The following is a 16250-nucleotide window of genomic DNA, read 5'->3' on the forward strand; positions in this document are numbered from 1 at the left end:
ACTACCCCCAACCATACTACCCGACCGACACCATCCAGCCCAAAAGCGAATAAATCACTGAAGCAGGGGATCCTATTTTTCCTCATTAGAAGTGTCCATAATAAGTAGAGAGACAAATATGAATAACTTACCCTGAAGTGCTTCTGGTTATTCGCGGCGCGGTTAACTCTCGCCTTATTCCTGTTTTCCTGGCGGATCGCACGAGTGCGCTCCTTCCGCTCACTCTCCACAACATTCCGCTTCTCAATGTCCGTCACGCCAATCATGCCAGTGCCGCCATTGGCACGGGTGACAAGGGCCCTATTTGCGTTCCGCCCACGAGGCTTTTCCTCCTCCTGGATCTCGCCACTCTCAATGGCGAGTTGGCGCGCGACTCGCTCTTCAGCCGTGGGGTAATTGTGCAGGTTCTGGCGGTAGTAGCGGGCGAGGGAGCGGTGGCCGGCTGTCCGGCCAGAGGGGAGGTGGAGTTCGTATTCGGTTCTGTAGACGGCGGGGACGTTTTTGCCGTATCCTTCGTCTTCGTCGTCGTCGACGGATGAGGCGTCTGTTTCCCAGCCTTCGTCTTCGGCGTCTTCGTCAGAGCCGGCGACCTTGACGCCGCCATCGACCATTTCGACGGACTCAGTCTCGTCTTCATCGTCGGAGTAGGTGCTTCGGAAGTCGTAGAACTGGCCGATTTCGATCTGCTCTGCTTCGCTTTCGAAGGCGATCATGCAGTGGCCTTTGTCTTTCATGTGTGTTTTGATGCCTGCGGGGCTATTGCGGATCATGTGGCAGTAGATGCATTCGCTGTTCTCGTTGATTTTGCGGTAGAGGTAGTGGATGAGGCCTTCTAGGTCAGAGAGATATGACTGTTCGGGGATGAACATGCCATGGCTCTTGAGCATGTGGTCAGTGTTTTCTTCAACGTTCGATGACTGCTCGTTGCAGAAAAGACAGCGGCTTGACGAGTAAGCTTTCGCATCAGGTACTTCTTCATCTTCGTCCTCCTCCTCGATCGTTGCACTCTTTAGACCCTCCGTAACATTGGCTACATCAGCCTCGCCGTCGCGGGATTTGTTGATAGGCTCTTCGAGGGAGAATGTCGAACTCATAACAGATGAGCTGTCATCGGCATTATCCCGGTTGTGTCGTGCTTCCCGGGCCTTGTGCTTCGAGCTCTTGACATGGTTCTGGTAGGAGTTCTCGCTGTAGAAAGTCTTCTGGCAGGCGATGCAGGTTTTCTCGAACGAGGCCTTGGCGGCGGCGGCAGTAGAGGTGGCTTTGGCTTGTAGGACCTTTTCGTTGAAAATTTCTTGCGAAACGGGAGGGAGAGAGGCAACGCGGCGCTTCATGTTATACAGACTAGACAAGCGATAAGTCAATGCTTTTTCGAATAGCGGGGTGCGCCACCGGGTGAACATACTGCCAATCTGTGCGCATATGGTCGCGTTGGCCATCGCTGCTGCGAAAGGCAACAAAGCAGGTGTTGCAAGTGTACGGTAGGTTGGCCGCCATGGTTTTAGTGACTGTTCAGAAATGTTACAGAAGTTCAAAGTGATGTTCTTCGAGGCGGGGTGTGTGGGATGAGAGATAAAAAAATAACCGCGCCTTTCACGCAGAATCTAGCACACGGGAGGAATGAGCCACAAAGACACCAAGAGTGCTCGGCTCTGTAAACTGCTCGGAGCAAAATATTCGCTTGGATTCTGGATACTCGCCACAAAGAAAGCAGACGTCTTATAATTCGAGTCACTAAAACTGATCGATAATCAACCCGCACAAATTGTCGGCCTTGCCCAATCAGGATGGTATGACGTTTGCCCCTCACAGCTGCGCTAGTCTTCTTATAGACTAGCCTTATCGCTGACTCACGCAGATCACGGGACCTGACATCTGTAGGGCCATCTCCATGCGCGAAGCGGTCGAGGTGCTGCTGCCTCAAATTATCCAAGTTATCAATATCTTCCACTACTCATTAGATTCTACCTCAGATACGCCTTACCTTGCGCAGCTTCACCTCATTACTTACCATTATATTCGACTTATATTAGCTGAGTGATGCTAATCGCACCGCAAATATGACGAGGCTCCGCGGGCCTTCCGTGAGCTCCTATGAGGGCTCGCGTGGCATGGATCGACCCCAGAGCCACACGTCGAAGCTTCCATCCAGTGCTCCAGATATCATTTCCAAAAATACTGTCGATGTTTCGGATCCCGCTCAGGTCTTATTATGGTATCGTGACGAACGGCGGCGGCAGTTCAACATCCTGGTTCGAAAGTGAGTACAAGGACAAATGTGCGTAGGGTGATTTGTGAACAGAGACTCATTCTGTGCTTCTTTAGATACAAGAATCAACTTCTCTACGGGTGTCAGGATGCAAATTGCCAAACAATAACGTGTGCTAGTTATCGGCGACGGGTGACGGAGGGGCCGTATCGACGTTACACCGAGCTGAGCGCCCGCACACTGGCCTGTTATCTAGCTAGTCTAGACAATGCAGAATCCGGACTGTGTCGCAACCCTCATCGTGTTCAGTCTGAACTCTCCTCTCAAGAATCAACTCGCCGGTCGAAGCGCCGGACACCTGCGCCGTCTATCCAAAGCCCGACACGCGATCGCCCAAACTCCGCCGCGCCGTCCGAAAGGTCAAGGAAGAACCGTATTCCACACTCATCAACAGACAATATAATAAATGGGGATTTAGGGCTGCGGCATCTTGAAGATGATACTGTGCGAAGCTCTTCACCTACGCGCGGGTCGCGTAAACACGTGGTTTCGCTGCCAGAGGCCAGCAACTCACCAGCCCAGGAGATGAAAGACCCAAAGTCATTAACGCAAAACCTATTTGATACCCTTTCGATGAGAATGGTTGAATGGTTACCACTTCGTCGGTCACCGGCCTCATTCGACCTTGACCACGGCCGTCCGCGCTACAGAGAACCTCGGTCTCCGAATTCCGATACCTGCCAGGCGCACATGGACTCGGACAAGGACCAACCGCATTACAAGCAACGCCCGTATCAAAACAACTGCGGGAGTAATCCTCATACCCCTTCATCGCGCAATACCGGAGGGCAAACAACTGCAGTTGAGTTGAAGTTACCGAACCAGCAAATAAAGCGATTCTCGTTAACAGAACCTGACTTACGGCCCTCGGGGTCAAAGTCAAGTCTAGACGAAAAGTCATTACCAGATTTAAAATCGGCGAGAAAACTCTCAGTCAGTGCGAATCCGAACGCCAATGCTGATGATGTTATCAACGTTCCTTCGCCGCCAGCACTTAAGCATCGCCCTCAGAAACATCGTGGGAGAGCTGTCGACGCGAATCTCCGCTCTCATGAACAAGTAAAGAAAGAAAGGCGTGTTTCTTGGGACGGGGCGAAATATCTGAACGATGTACAACTGTGTCATTCGCAAGACCGCCCTGCGGGTGTCGAGAATGAACAACCTCTAAAAAGCCAGCAACCTCGTTATCACCCCCGACACCGCAGTCCACACCCTGTGCAAGACACGGCCGCCATCCAGTCACTAAGCCACCTTAATGATGAAATTATTGACGGTTTGAAACAGATGCTGATTCTCTCCGATGAAGAGGCTGATAAGTGGAGGGAGGAGTTGGCCTTTATGGAATCCAGCGGCAGTTTTGAGGATTTCGAATTGCGAGTTGCGACACCCCGGCAGCGCGCAGTGTTTACGTTTATCACTCAAAGTGTTTTCTATGCACTAGGCAGTAGTAGACAGCTGTTGCGCTCATTCAGGGAAGACGCGGTTGACCCTGGCAAGCACATCGAGGAACCTAAGCTCAATCTTCAGCAATTACAACCCTCACTGCGAAAACTTTTCTCAATTTGCCCCAAGGATATTGTCTTTCACAGCCTGTGGAACGCCTTAGAGGCATTGTTCGTGCCACCCAAAGAGCTATCAGCGCCAGGAAGGCTTTCTCGACGCTCCTCTTACACTTCAAACGCCCCAACTTCGGTGTCAGCTCCTATCATTATTCGCCGTGCATTTGAGACTTCTAGTCACCAGTATATCACCGACGCCAACGCCGCAGATGTTGCAGCGGTTGTCTTGTTCGCTTTGGCGTGTTCTCTGCCTGAAATAGATTCTTCTACGTGGAGCGGCATGGTTCTTATGCGGTCAACTGGGAACGTGGCCATGAGCGCAGTCATGGAAATGTTTCGGCGGAAGGACGCTCAAATGGTTGTTGAAGCTACAGACGTGCTGGAGCACGAGCTTGCTCTTCGATTAGTTGATCGTTTGGTCCGTGCGCTTACAGCTCGGCTGGCTTTCCATGAAATCTCAAAGACGCGTTCTGGAAACACACAGGAGGTATCGAAATCCAAAACTAATGCTGTCGACACTCTCATCGAAACGCTCAGCCAGCACCATGATCTTGTTATTGGATCCAAAACCGATGACTCAGGTCGACGTTTCCCAAGTGCGCCTGCGATCATCACCGAATGGTTACGTACTCTTTTCATGAAAAGCTGGGATGGCAATCCTGAAGTATCCCGAAGCAGCTCAGAAGGAGGCGTCGTACAGATACTGTCCGTTCTATACCGAGAGCGCAACCGTCTGGGTCTTCCATCAGAGGCATTTCACACTCCCTTCCTTTCTGAGCGCCTCGATCCACTCGATATGCCAGTGCAGTGGATGGCACGAGTACCCAGCAACAAGATATTGCATCTTTTATCCTACTCATTCTTGTTCCCTCCGTCCGCGCTTGTCATTTATTTTCGTGCTCTTAACTATTCTGCCATGTCCAGATATTACGAAGCCGCTATGACTACGACGAGACATGTGACTCAGACTGCGTTCGGTGCCATTGAGATCCAAGACGATGTTGGTCTTTTAGCTCGCATGAGAACGTCCATGACCACTTATCTTGTGCTTGTTATTCGTAGAGATAACATTCTCAAAGATGCTTTGGACCAGCTTTGGCGGCGCGAAAGGCGAGAGCTCATGCGGCCGCTGAAGGTTCAAATGGGCATGGACGAAGGAGAGGAAGGTCTTGATCATGGCGGCGTTCAACAAGAGTTCTTCCGGCTGTTGATGGCAGAAGCTCTTGACCCAGCCTATGGCATGTTTACGACGGACAGCCGCACTCGTTTCTCATGGTTTCAGCCTTGTTCGTTGGAACCGCTCTACAAGTTCGAGCTTCTCGGCTTGCTGATGTCGCTGGCCGTTTACAATGGCTTAACACTCCCTGTCAGTCTCCCGACAGCCTTTTATCGAAAACTACTCGGATTGAAAGTCAAACATCTAGAGCATATTCGCGACGGATGGCCGGAGCTCACCAACGGCCTGGAGCAGCTGTTGGGCTGGAATGACGGTGATGTCGGAGACATCTTCATGAGAACGTATGAGTTCGGCTTTGAGGCATTTGGTCGCGTTGAGACGGTGGATATGGAGAGAGTCGAAAGAGATGCGCCATGGCCCCTGTTGCCCACTCCGCAATCTAGTCGTTCCGTGCGACATTCTCCTTCCTGGTCTGATGTCCGCCGTTTCACCGACCAGTCAAACCTTAGCCCGCCATCCTCCATGGCTGCCGAAACCGCTGGCTCGCACGAAGATGCTGGGAAATCTGCAGCAACACTGCCTTCTCTGCCTTCCCCTACGCCGCCAACTGAGGAAGCTGCTTTAGTGACCAACGATAATCGGGAGCAGTTTGTGAAAGACTACATTTTCTGGCTGACTGACAAGTCGATCCGGCCACAATTCGAAGCCTTTGCGCAGGGATTCTACACCTGCCTTGACCGACCGTCTCTGTCTATTTTCACACCGGAAGCTTTGAAAAGAGTGGTTGAAGGCATCCAGGAAATCGACATGGCGCAGCTAGAACGGCACACTCGATATGAAGGCGGCTTCGGTGCGGGTCACCAGATGATCCGAGACTTCTGGGCTATAGCTCGCAATTTCTCCGCTGAAAAGAAAGCGCAGCTTCTGGAGTTTGTTACCGCGAGTGACCGAGTGCCGGTCAATGGGATTTCGAGCATCATGTTTGTCATCCAGAAGAACGGCGTGGGCGATGCTGTAAGTTTTATTTGAACCAAGACTGGATTTGACTAACATTCGCTCTAGCGTCTCCCGACCAGTTTGACCTGCTTCGGACGTCTACTATTGCCAGAGTACTCCTCGAAGGCCGTGCTGGAAGAAAAGCTTAACAAGGCGTTGGAGAACGCGCGAGGGTTTGGCGTTGCGTAATGGCTGGGCCTTTGCGCGGGATGGGCTGGTGGGCTAGGATGGCGTTCATATTCTTGCTTGTATATAGCTAGATTAATCCTGGTGTAGACTAGACAATACCAACCCTCTTCAGATAGTCCAGGACCCAAAGGTACTTACTTCCAGCCCGATGCCAAGAGAGCCTGTCGTTGGCGGCCCCTGGGGAATCCCCATTTTTCTCTGCTTCTCTCCACCAACGAAGTCTCCAGTTTAGGCCACACGGTGAGTTCTCGATCACAAGCATCTTTCCTTCGTTGACTCACCTGATACTGTACTGGATTAATTCTTTCCTCTCTTCCCTTCTTTACCTTCTAGTCCACAACTACTCTCCATACTTCGCTCACTCCTCCCTAACTTTCACCACCGTCAATCCCTGCCCCGCTACCCCGCCAAAGATGCCACCCATCATCCACTGCGTTCGCCACGCCCAGGTACGTCCTTGTCACATTCACACTCAATCCCAATCCGTCAATTCAAAAACCGCCTCACTAACCTCCTTTCAAATACCAGGGCGTCCACAACCTTTGTACAGAAAACCACGTCATCCCCGACCCCCTCCTCACGGACCTCGGCAACGAACAGTGCACGAAACTCCGCGACTCCTTCCCGCGCCATGACAAGATCGATCTCATCGTTGCCTCGCCGCTTAGACGGACAATGTACACTGCTCTCCAGAGCTTCGAGCCCGTCTTCAAGGCGAACCCGAGCCTCAAGTTGATTCTGCTGCCGGATATTCAGGAAACGAGTGATGTTCCTTGTGATACGGGGTCGGATCCGGCCGATTTGAGGAGGGAGATTGAGGGAAAGGGGTTGCCTGTTGACGCGGGGTTGGTTGTTGATGGGTGGAATGTTAAGGTTTGTTTGCTTTTTGTTATGAAGTATGAGCTGGATGGTTGGGTGGCTAATTGGACTTTGCGTTGTCTGGCAGACCGGTCGCTATGCACCCACCAACGCAGCCGTCGGGGAGCGCGCGCGCGCAGCCCGACGCTGGCTGAAGGCCCGGCCGGAGAAGGAGATTGTTATGGTTTCCCACGGTGGTGTACTGCACTACTTCACTGAGGATTGGGAGGACAGCAGCCAGTTCCAGGGTTAGCTTTCTCCCCTTACCCACTAAGTAGGACATTCATCAGATTCTAATCGATCTCAATATTCCAGGAACCGGCTGGGTCAACACAGAATACCGCACATACACCTTCTCAGACAAGATCGACCTCGACGATCTAGAAGGCCACAAGCTTGACTCGGACAACGCGAGCTTAATCGAGACGCTCGACTCGCGCCAGCGCCGCGGCAAGCAGGGCGCTATGGCCGACCGCGAAAAGCAGAAGGAGTTGTATAAGCAGGGTGTGCAGGGGTGGGATGCCCAGGGGCTGCAGCTTAGCACCGCTGAGCGGGAGGCCGCTAAGGTTCCGGCTGGGAAGGAGGTTGATGGTGTTCGTGTATAGAAGGTAGATGGTTCATGGTTGATAGCTGATGATTAGATGTGGATAGATTTGTTTCTCCCCTTTCAAAAGAGTATGTGACGAAGAATATAGAACAATGATGTTTCTCGGGTTGATGCTTTGGTTTTTCCTTTATAGTCATGAGCCACTCGCTCAAGAGCCCATGTATAATTCCTTATAAAAATTCACAAGGTTTGTCTACCTATATGATGTATGTTCCTTTCCCTGTATCATTGCTGAGCACAAAGACCCTCCATTAATGCCTTTATCCCTCTCAACCATAAGAAGGGCCCAAGAAAGCCGTATTCTGCATTGGAACGATGACAGTCTTCCGCACAGACCCGAGTGTTGGGAAGTATTGACCAGTTTATAGACTCATTACATCGCAGATCATCCAAGCCACGAGAAGACATGCGCCGCGCAATCCGAGCCGGTAAGCCCTCTTCATTTTACATACCATCTCTTCGTCCTTGCTTGACATTTAAATATTTTCAAATCCGCCCTTCGCTAGATCTCGAATTGATTTCATACCTCATAATTTGCCAGGTATGCCCCTCCAGGGTGAAACTCCTAACATAGAGCCAGAAGATCGCTGTTACCGCAATGCAAATAGACTGTTCAGGGGTAAGTTCCTCTCGCGTTTAGTTGGTGCTTATGTTTATAGACCGACTGATTGCGACGCCGCATTTCGAGTATGCGATACCGACATTAGGTATGCATACATCCGTTCTATTATGCTGACGATTATAGGCATTTTTCACTATCTCTCAAGATAAGTGTCTCTTGACCCGCTCTGCGTTGCTGAACTAACTTGGAGGGGGTAGGTTGGTTGTTGGGCGTGAAAGGCTCGCTAGGATCGGCATTTTATGCTATACAACCGAGCAAAAAACGGAACAGGCTCTGAATATCGATATCTTTATGCACTGGCGCAGCGTAGGCTCTGTCTGGGACATTATCCCTCAATATCAGTTCGACTACACCGTATAGTACCAGTACACGCTTAGGGCTCGCCAACCCCACTGCTCCCGACTCAAACTCCGTATCCGAAACACAAAAGCAATGCATGACTGGTTCACCATAACCTCAATCCTTCAGTAACACCATATTATTGCGAAACCCATGGGTCAGCGCTCAATCAGTTTCCGCGATTGACAATCATAAACAACCCTTCAGCAACTCTGGTGCTCCCTTCCATCACTCCGGGCGGTACTTGGTCATTAGGGCCCAAGTTGCAGTAAAAGTCCTCCCAATTTCTGTCCCGGGCATAATTCCAGTAATGCGGCTGTCTAGAGACGACTTCCAGGAACAGCTGCGCTCCATCAGCCTTGGCGCAGTCTACGAAGGTCTGAACATCGTGCAGAAGCACATCATGTGCGCCGATATTGACCCAGGTATATTCCGGTAATATATCTTTCCAGGTCTGTTCACAGCCAGGTTGCCAATGCCGGATAAGGTTTTCCAGATTCAACGCGTCGACACGACCTCGCTCTCCCATCGCTGCCTCGCCGCAACGATCAAGCAGCCGTTTGCTGAGCACGTCCTTGTTTCGATTGCTTTCAAACGTAGGACCGGAACTTGTAAGTTTGAGCCAGGGATAGAGCAACATTGCGCCTCTGGGCTTGGCCAAAATCTCTTCCTTAAGAGCCATAAGGCTAGAAAGCGCCAAATGTCCACCAGCTGACTCTCCCCCCAATATGACTTTCTCCGCAGGGACGCATTCGACATGTAGAAGGTACCGGTACGCTGCGATAGCCTCGCGCAGTTGATGTGGAAAGGTTGCTGTAGGTGCCAGAGTATATTCCACGGAGAGTATACTCATCGAAATGCCACGTGCTGCCGCAATTTCGGCGACTCGAAGAAGATTCAAGGCGGGAGCCAGAGGGTCTCCGAAGCAATAGGCACCGCCGTGGAACCAGAGAAGCACAATGTCGCTTTCCTTCTGCAATTGGGGCTTTCCGGGTGGTCCTTTGCAGATCCAGTATCCGTTGAAGGAGCCGTTGGATACCCTAATCAAAAACTGATCCTTGAAAGGTTTGAAGCGGTTCGACGAGAGAATATATTTCGTGGGTCGAGCTTTGAAAATCCAGCGCATCGTTGGAAGCGGAAGAATAGCAGTAAGACTGGTAGTTCATGTTAGCATACATAAGGGTGCAGCAATAAGCAGGCGTACCCTCTAGCAAACGAACGCTGAAGGTCGTCTGTGAAGGAGATCTCCTGCTCCGACGCAATTTTGCGAGCTCTGCGCGTCAGAAACGAGGCCAAAATCACTGGCGCAGCCACCGTGACTAGTGCCAGAGACATGATAGCGGCTCGGGCTGCCATGCTGTCGGTGATATTGGAGTAACTGGAGGAGAAAATAGGTTGAGATTCAGTGATGGAAAGAACAAATAGAGATTCAAAACATTCTTGTCAAAGCATAACCATATATTTGGCAAGTGTGTCGCTCCAGGGCTCCTTCCTGGTCGAGACAAACTAGCCCTGCGCTGCACCAAGGACAAGCAACGGCAGGAATACTGACCTGCCATGCCGGGTCTAATAGACGTGACTGGATGTCTAACAATAATATTCATATTTCGAAACACTTTTGTCAGGCTTTCGCTACCGAAAAATCTAGCGTATGATCATGCCACTGATACGGTGGGAGAGAGCATTGTACAAACTCCCAAACGCCTACGTACATCCCGTGGAATTTTCCGGGATGCGAAGTGCGTTGCCTCCAAGGCGATGAAAAACTCAGTAGACAAGATATGGCAAGCACCTTCCATGAACAAACGGACAGTGTCGGTTTGATGTCCCGGAGTTGGGCAGTGGTTCCCATACTCCTCGATACCAGGATGGTCAAGCAATGGTATGACACGCGAACCTCAGGAAAGCTCTCTTGGGACCTGACGACAGCTACGACAAGGGACAAAGAAAGGGAGACAGCCGTCTGCAGTTTCGAACCGACAGCGTTCAGTATGTTGAACTTTAAATCAGGCGAAAGAGTAAAAAAGAACATTATCCCACCAGCCCGCCTCCCGCGGACCAGCTAGGCCGGACGGGGACAACTTCTAGACTAACCAGGTCCGCGGATACCAGAGCTCCTAACCTTCTGGTGAAATCTAACCTGCTGGTGAAATTTCCCCTGTCTAGCTCACGCAGTGAGCTGAGAAAAAGAAAACGCACAGTAGATTAGAACCATGAGCGATGACTGTTGAACCTTAATTATTCAGGCCCCAACAGGCATTATCCCGCCGACTCGCTCCCACGAACTCAGGCCAGTTGGCGCGAGGGAAGCTCTAGACCAACCATGCTCGCGGGTTCCGGGACAGTATGGCAGTCGATGAAGCCCTAATTGGCGAGCGCTTCTGTCAACAATTTCTGCACACGGAAAAGATTCTGACTCCAAACACCGACTTCCTGGACATCACATAAAGAGCGGGGGGCATGTGGCATGCAGCGAGACATTGATAATGTCAGACAATTGCGCGTTACTCGAAATCTCACACCATAGCAAAATGACCCGGTCTTTGGGGGAACGTGTGGAGTGACAGCTTGCGAAAAGATCTGCCGACTTTTAGGCACCGCCGTAAGGAAGCGACCTAACAAGGTAGAAACACTTAGCCTGAGAAACGGAACCATATGGAAAGCAGAACCGTGCTACCGCCTCAAACCATAAGTACAGAGATTGACGGCCCATAATAGGAATTCTTCTTCAAGTCAGCGGGTGAGAATGCGTATGTGCCGCGCTTAGTGTGATGAAGCATGCTACAGCCATCATTGAGCCACGGCATGACAGCAACAACGATTGCACGAACTGTCTCGACATGAGTCTAGATCAAAGCGACATCTGGCTGGTTTGTGTGTGGATCCGGGCTGACGAGATGTTTGGACAAACATTTTTTGCATTCGGGCGTTCTTCTCAAACAGCGGTGTTGCTGCGACGGCGGACGCTGAAGTAGCAGATCAGTTCCCAAGGCTGAAACTGAGCGATGCTCAATGGTTCAAGATCTCGCAACACAGGATGTCGATCTTTAGTTGGCGAAGAAACCTGCTTGACGCGTGTCTCCTGACAAATCCAACATCGAAATATTCAGCAAACTCAAAGCTGGAGCGGAGCTGGCCGACCCCTGCCGTGCCGGCATCACCAGCAGGCAGCTTGTATTCCATTGAGGACAAGCGATCCACAGCTGTTCAGGAAAGATACGACGCTGGGCGTCTTAATATAGATGCAGCCTTGCGGAGGTATATGGCACTTAATATTATTGAGGATTATTGAGGGTCTTCCGCCCCCATAGAGTCAAATCGCGCCGGGGTATTGGACACCTCGCAAGCTCGTATAGTATGCTGAGAAGCGAAGTGCTGTCGTTAGTATGAGGCGGAATCCGAGCGTCCGATTTGTCGGAGCTGAGCCAAGGCACCAGGGTTTCGTATCAGAGAAGCAACCAGAATCAATTGGCCGAGGAGAGGAAGGGTCTTTGTTTGGCGCGAGTAGAGAGGAACATGGATTCTCTGCTGCCTGTCATTCCACTATTTTTAGTTGTGTGGGCTGCGGAGCGGGGGCGCAGTGACAGCCTCAGGCAGAATATTACCCCATACGGAAGCCCTCGGGATTCGTCATGCGCGAGGCACTGCGGATGGTCGTTCGTCCTACTCTTATAAGCTGCTCGCTTTCCCTTGTCTGCACACACTTTGGCCCCTGACCCAATGGCACTTCGTTCACAACTGCAGAATTGCCACAAATCTGACTGCAAATTAAACTCCTCATAGAACAACCCGCGCGTGCCTCGAGATGCTCGACGAGAGTCTCCCCAGTGCGTCCCCGTTGCTTGTGCAGACCACATGCGGAGAACTGACCAAAACCAGCATTCTACCTCAAACCGAGCAAGGACACTCACTTATTGTCCATCTACCTCCTCCAGTACGGCAACGAGCCTGAACCCGCTTACTCCCTCCGCTACCCCGATCCGTCCTCTCCCGAGTCGAGGAACCGCTTCGCCGCCGCGCTCTACGACCCATGGGTACCAGATGTTGTTTACGGCGAAGTCTTGATTATACCTGAATGGACACAACCAACGCTGTCGGCGGAAGCGATCCGTCAAAATGGAGGCGTGTCCCCTCCCCCAGAGCCTATCCTTCCTAGCCGCTTTACCATCCACCTCTACAACCCCGACCAACAAGTAGTCGTGCACTACAAGCCGAAGACCTGGAATAGCCCGGCTTCATGGAGCTTTGAGATGCCGCAGCACAGTTTCCGCGAGCCCACTGGTTCCAGCCTCGATCGCGTCCAGGTCGATCCTGCCGCTGCAGACACAACACCCAAGCTTCGCTTTAGCTGGCGGAAAGACAGCAAGTTGTCCAAGGATATGACCTGCTATCTTCGTGGCAAAACATCCGCCCTTCCCGAGGCCAAGGCTAAAAGCAAGGAGCCAGATATTACTGTATCAATATTCAAGTCGCTGCGTGAGCTGACATTATACGAACCCAACCTTTACCGCGTTGAAATGGAGGACTTCAAAGGATTAGAAGTTGTCCTTATGCTTGGAGCCATCACCATCCGCGATGTCTACTTTGCCTCTCCCAAAGAAGCGTTCCGTATCTCCAGGCACAACTCCCTCGCTGCCTCGCCAACTACCAACTCTCCCACAGCACCCTCTCCAGTCACGAACCGACCACCTACTCGCCCACCCGCACTAGCAACAAATATTCCACCAGCACCCCAGCCGGCGCCAACCCATCAACCACCAAACAGGAGCCCGCAGCTCACAAAACAGCAAGAGCAAGCACGGCAGGAAGAAGAGCGACGAACAATGAGACTGCTAGAAGAAGAGGAGAAAGCCCGCCGAAAGGAAGAAGAAAAAGCGCGTCGGAAACGCCAAGGCGAAGTCGACAAGGAAACGCGCCGGCTGCAGAAACTCTACGGCGAGGAGGAGAAGAAGGCACGCGCGCAGACCCCCTCTCTCCCTCCGAGACCATCCGTACCGCAAGTCCAAGCTTCAGGCCCGTCTCAGCGCCCTCACCCTCACCCTCACCCCCGATATAATCAGGGCCCGCCATCGATGTCGCATGGAGGATCACGGCCATATCTGCAGCTGCCTGGTCAGATGTCCACAACGACCTTGCTTACTCCGCCTACGATGGGGCCGCAGTCCGCGCCGAAACCGCAGCTGCAGAATAAGCGGAGCAGCTTCTTTGGGCTGCGGCGAGTCTCGGATGAAGGGAAATTGACGAAAAAGCGTAGCTCCATGTTTTGAGCGGACGCCCTACTTTGTTTCATTTTTGCATTATTGTACCTGTTTCTTCTCTTGCAGATACCCTGGCGTTTGGGTTTGGTTATCAAAACACGCATTTGCATATGCAGTGATCAAGCATATAGATACAGAATATCGAGGCTCAATATTATCCAATTACATAAGCAGACATCACGTTATGGTCCCCCCTCAACTTGCAAGTTCCCTGGGGTTTTGGCCTTGCCATAAAAGCACGCAAATGCAGTGGTCAGTCATATACCAGTTCAAAAACCAGAAGGTCGAATGAGAAACATTCACGATAATCGCCTCCCCTCAACACCATCAACGGTAATATTGACAGGGAGGATGTTTCCCTCATCGTCGAATATCATGCGATCAATGCAGGTCACTCGATGGTCTCGCGCGGTATCATTCAAAAACCGCCGATGGTAGACGATATAGTAGTCATCGCCATCAGGCGTGAACACACTGTTATGGCCAGTGCCTGTACCGACCTGGTCGTCACCACGAAGGATCTGGGTCGCGGCGCTAGAGAAGGGTCCTGTTGGTGAGGGACCAGTGACATAGCTGACGCCGTACGAGTTGTCGCCCCATCTGCATTCAATTAGCCACGAATGTGCCAATCGTAGAGAAGACAGATCTATAGGATGAACTTACCCGCCAACACTATACATGAAATAGTAAATGCCGTTCCGCTTCAGCATCCACGGCCCCTCGACGTATCCCTCGGGCGTGATCTCAAGGTACTCGCCTTTCAAGCTCACCATGTCCTCGTTCATTTCGACGACAATAGCATGGCTCCATCCGCCATAGTAGAGCCAAACCCGATCATCATCATCCTGGAACAGCTGCGCATCAATTGCCTGCGCACCAAAGACAGTTTCCGGGACAAGCGGTTCACCTAGAACATCCTCAAAGGGTCCCTCGGGTCGGCCCGTGGTGGACTTTGCGACGCCAATGCCTGCGCCATCGCCGGCAGAGAAGTAGATGTAGTAGTCATAGTCATAGTCGAGCGAGGCAGAATCAGCCTCTGATTCTTGGTTTGAGTTTCCAGGGCGCTGGCGACGTGCCACGGATGGCGCCCAGGCCGCCCGGTTGGTGGACCATGGAATGCCGCTGAAGTTTAGGATTGAGGGGTGCTTGGTCCAGGTCAACAAGTCCGGGGAGGAAAATGCATCAAAGAAGGTTTGCTCCTCGTATGCGGCTGAATAGGTTGGATAGATCCAGTAATGATTGTCGAAGATGCGTGCCTCGGGGTCTGCGTACCAGCCTGCGATGACGGGGTTGCCGGCCAGGGCATTGTTGTCACGACTGGCAACGTTCGAGAGGGGTACCTGCTTGAGGGCTGTAACCCAAGGAAGCAGGATGAGAGATTGAAGGATGAGACCCATCATGACACGAACATTGACGTCTTACTCGCAGTGAAGGTTGAGGGTGAGTGGTGATCTCGAGAGGGGGAGGGGTCAAAGGGTCGGTGCTGGGCTATCGGGGTCCGGTTGAGCGACGGTTGACTCCTCTCACTCTCCCTTGCTTCATCCTTTACAACCCCTGCTCCTGCATCATGCCTCATTTTCAACACAATGCTCCCCCACGATTTTTCAATACCAAGAATCTGCAATCCGCCTATGTGCGATGGACGAATGTTCTTGCACCTGGCTGTCCTAATTTTATCCTCACACGAACTAGTTTTCCTCGGAACGCCCTGGGCTAATAAGGAGGAATGCCGATACGAGATCTCCAGCTATGATCCAACTCTCCTCGTGAAGCTCCATCCACGCTGCTGGGACACGAGCCGCATCCATCTTGATCTCACTTGGTGCGTTCGATCAGATTGATCTTCCTGCGCAGAGATTAAAATAGACACCTCGGTTGAGCTAACTGGCCCTAAGTATTCGAAATCCCGTGTGTCGACAAAAGTCGGCCCAGTACTTTCGTTTCAAGCTCGAAAACAGTCATTGTTGTTCGTATCCTGATGAAGCCCATACACCTCTCTCGCACCGGCAATCATGCTGGATGAGGTATGGACGAACATGACGGGGCCAGATTTCACACGCGATGTGGGTTTCGATCCGGGATGGACTCCTTCAGTCCTTGCTCTCCAAAAATAACAGGGCCTATACTGGAAAAGAGCGAAAGAACAGGAGCCAGCCTCATCATTGTTGCCAAAGACTCTGGAGGCCTCTTGGTCCGTTTCCGGTTTGTCGGCCTCGAGCTGTCATGTGTGTTTGGGTGCCCAGGGCATGGTATAAACTCTCGTGCCCTGATGTCAGTCACCAGGTGCCCAAGATCAATTCTCTTTGTCAGTTAGACCTTGACATCTGGTCATTTTCAAAAAGGTCATTGTGTTTTCACAAGCCTTTGCAAAGTCAC

The 16250-nt window shown here is 51.7% G+C and overlaps 6 protein-coding genes across 6 annotated transcripts; 3 read left to right on the forward strand and 3 right to left on the reverse strand.

The window, feature by feature from the left end:
- Positions 1-54: 54 nt before the first annotated feature.
- On the reverse strand, positions 55-1439 carry BDV17DRAFT_287774 (putative C2H2 finger domain protein; the record flags this gene model as incomplete). The annotated part of the gene is made up of 2 exons (XM_073761240.1): positions 55-72; positions 132-1439. 2 exons carry the CDS (start codon positions 1437-1439, stop codon positions 55-57), a joined length of 1326 nt encoding a protein of 441 aa, XP_073619683.1.
- A 321-nt stretch (positions 1440-1760) lies between these two features.
- Positions 1761-6297, forward strand: BDV17DRAFT_253924 (HECT domain protein). The gene is made up of 3 exons (XM_073756708.1): positions 1761-2260; positions 2326-6019; positions 6068-6297. Exons 1-3 carry the CDS (start codon positions 2061-2063, stop codon positions 6188-6190), a joined length of 4017 nt encoding a protein of 1338 aa, XP_073619684.1. The 5' UTR covers positions 1761-2060; the 3' UTR covers positions 6191-6297.
- A 119-nt stretch (positions 6298-6416) lies between these two features.
- Positions 6417-7860, forward strand: BDV17DRAFT_253926 (uncharacterized protein). The gene is made up of 4 exons (XM_073756709.1): positions 6417-6639; positions 6719-7063; positions 7137-7296; positions 7364-7860. The coding sequence occupies exons 1-4, from the start codon at positions 6604-6606 to the stop codon at positions 7651-7653; spliced, it is 831 nt and encodes a 276-aa protein (XP_073619685.1). The 5' UTR covers positions 6417-6603; the 3' UTR covers positions 7654-7860.
- Positions 7861-8711: 851 nt separating this feature from the next.
- BDV17DRAFT_176868 (Alpha/Beta hydrolase protein) lies at positions 8712-10104 on the reverse strand. The gene is made up of 2 exons (XM_073754876.1): positions 9821-10104; positions 8712-9770 (listed from the first exon to the last, which is right to left on the reverse strand). Exons 1-2 carry the CDS (start codon positions 9970-9972, stop codon positions 8786-8788), a joined length of 1137 nt encoding a protein of 378 aa, XP_073619686.1. The 5' UTR covers positions 9973-10104; the 3' UTR covers positions 8712-8785.
- A 2190-nt stretch (positions 10105-12294) lies between these two features.
- On the forward strand, positions 12295-14022 carry BDV17DRAFT_253931 (uncharacterized protein). Its single transcript, XM_073756710.1, has 2 exons — positions 12295-12443; positions 12496-14022. The coding sequence occupies exons 1-2, from the start codon at positions 12422-12424 to the stop codon at positions 13881-13883; spliced, it is 1410 nt and encodes a 469-aa protein (XP_073619687.1). The 5' UTR covers positions 12295-12421; the 3' UTR covers positions 13884-14022.
- Positions 14023-15377, reverse strand: BDV17DRAFT_253932 (glycoside hydrolase family 43 protein). Its single transcript, XM_073756711.1, has 2 exons — positions 14538-15377; positions 14023-14474 (listed from the first exon to the last, which is right to left on the reverse strand). Exons 1-2 carry the CDS (start codon positions 15272-15274, stop codon positions 14174-14176), a joined length of 1038 nt encoding a protein of 345 aa, XP_073619688.1. The 5' UTR covers positions 15275-15377; the 3' UTR covers positions 14023-14173.
- Positions 15378-16250: the final 873 nt, after the last annotated feature.

Source organism: Aspergillus undulatus (genome assembly GCF_047715775.1).
Source record: "Aspergillus undulatus strain CBS 261.88 unplaced genomic scaffold BDV17scaffold_5, whole genome shotgun sequence".
Classification (NCBI taxonomy): domain Eukaryota; kingdom Fungi; phylum Ascomycota; class Eurotiomycetes; order Eurotiales; family Aspergillaceae; genus Aspergillus; species Aspergillus undulatus.

Excerpts from the sequence above, each read along its gene's own strand:
- BDV17DRAFT_253932 (XM_073756711.1), bottom strand. The coding sequence starts at position 15,274 with ATGATGGGTCTCATCCTTCAATCTCTCATCCTGCTTCCTTGGGTTACA. Across the intron at positions 14,475-14,537 it reads TTCATGTATAGTGTTGGCGG|ATGGGGCGACAACTCGTACG; the intron begins GTAAGTTCATCC and ends AATTGAATGCAG.
- BDV17DRAFT_253926 (XM_073756709.1), top strand. The coding sequence starts at position 6,604 with ATGCCACCCATCATCCACTGCGTTCGCCACGCCCAG. Across the intron at positions 6,640-6,718 it reads ACTGCGTTCGCCACGCCCAG|GGCGTCCACAACCTTTGTAC; the intron begins GTACGTCCTTGT and ends TTCAAATACCAG. Across the intron at positions 7,297-7,363 it reads GGACAGCAGCCAGTTCCAGG|GAACCGGCTGGGTCAACACA; the intron begins GTTAGCTTTCTC and ends TCAATATTCCAG.
- BDV17DRAFT_253924 (XM_073756708.1), top strand. The coding sequence starts at position 2,061 with ATGACGAGGCTCCGCGGGCCTTCCGTGAGCTCCTATGAGGGCTCGCGT. Across the intron at positions 2,261-2,325 it reads TTCAACATCCTGGTTCGAAA|ATACAAGAATCAACTTCTCT; the intron begins GTGAGTACAAGG and ends GTGCTTCTTTAG. Across the intron at positions 6,020-6,067 it reads AGAACGGCGTGGGCGATGCT|CGTCTCCCGACCAGTTTGAC; the intron begins GTAAGTTTTATT and ends CATTCGCTCTAG.
- BDV17DRAFT_176868 (XM_073754876.1), bottom strand. The coding sequence starts at position 9,972 with ATGGCAGCCCGAGCCGCTATCATGTCTCTGGCACTAGTCACGGTGGCT. Across the intron at positions 9,771-9,820 it reads CAGCGTTCGTTTGCTAGAGG|TCTTACTGCTATTCTTCCGC; the intron begins GTACGCCTGCTT and ends ATGAACTACCAG.
- BDV17DRAFT_253931 (XM_073756710.1), top strand. The coding sequence starts at position 12,422 with ATGCTCGACGAGAGTCTCCCCA. Across the intron at positions 12,444-12,495 it reads GCTCGACGAGAGTCTCCCCA|CATTCTACCTCAAACCGAGC; the intron begins GTGCGTCCCCGT and ends GACCAAAACCAG.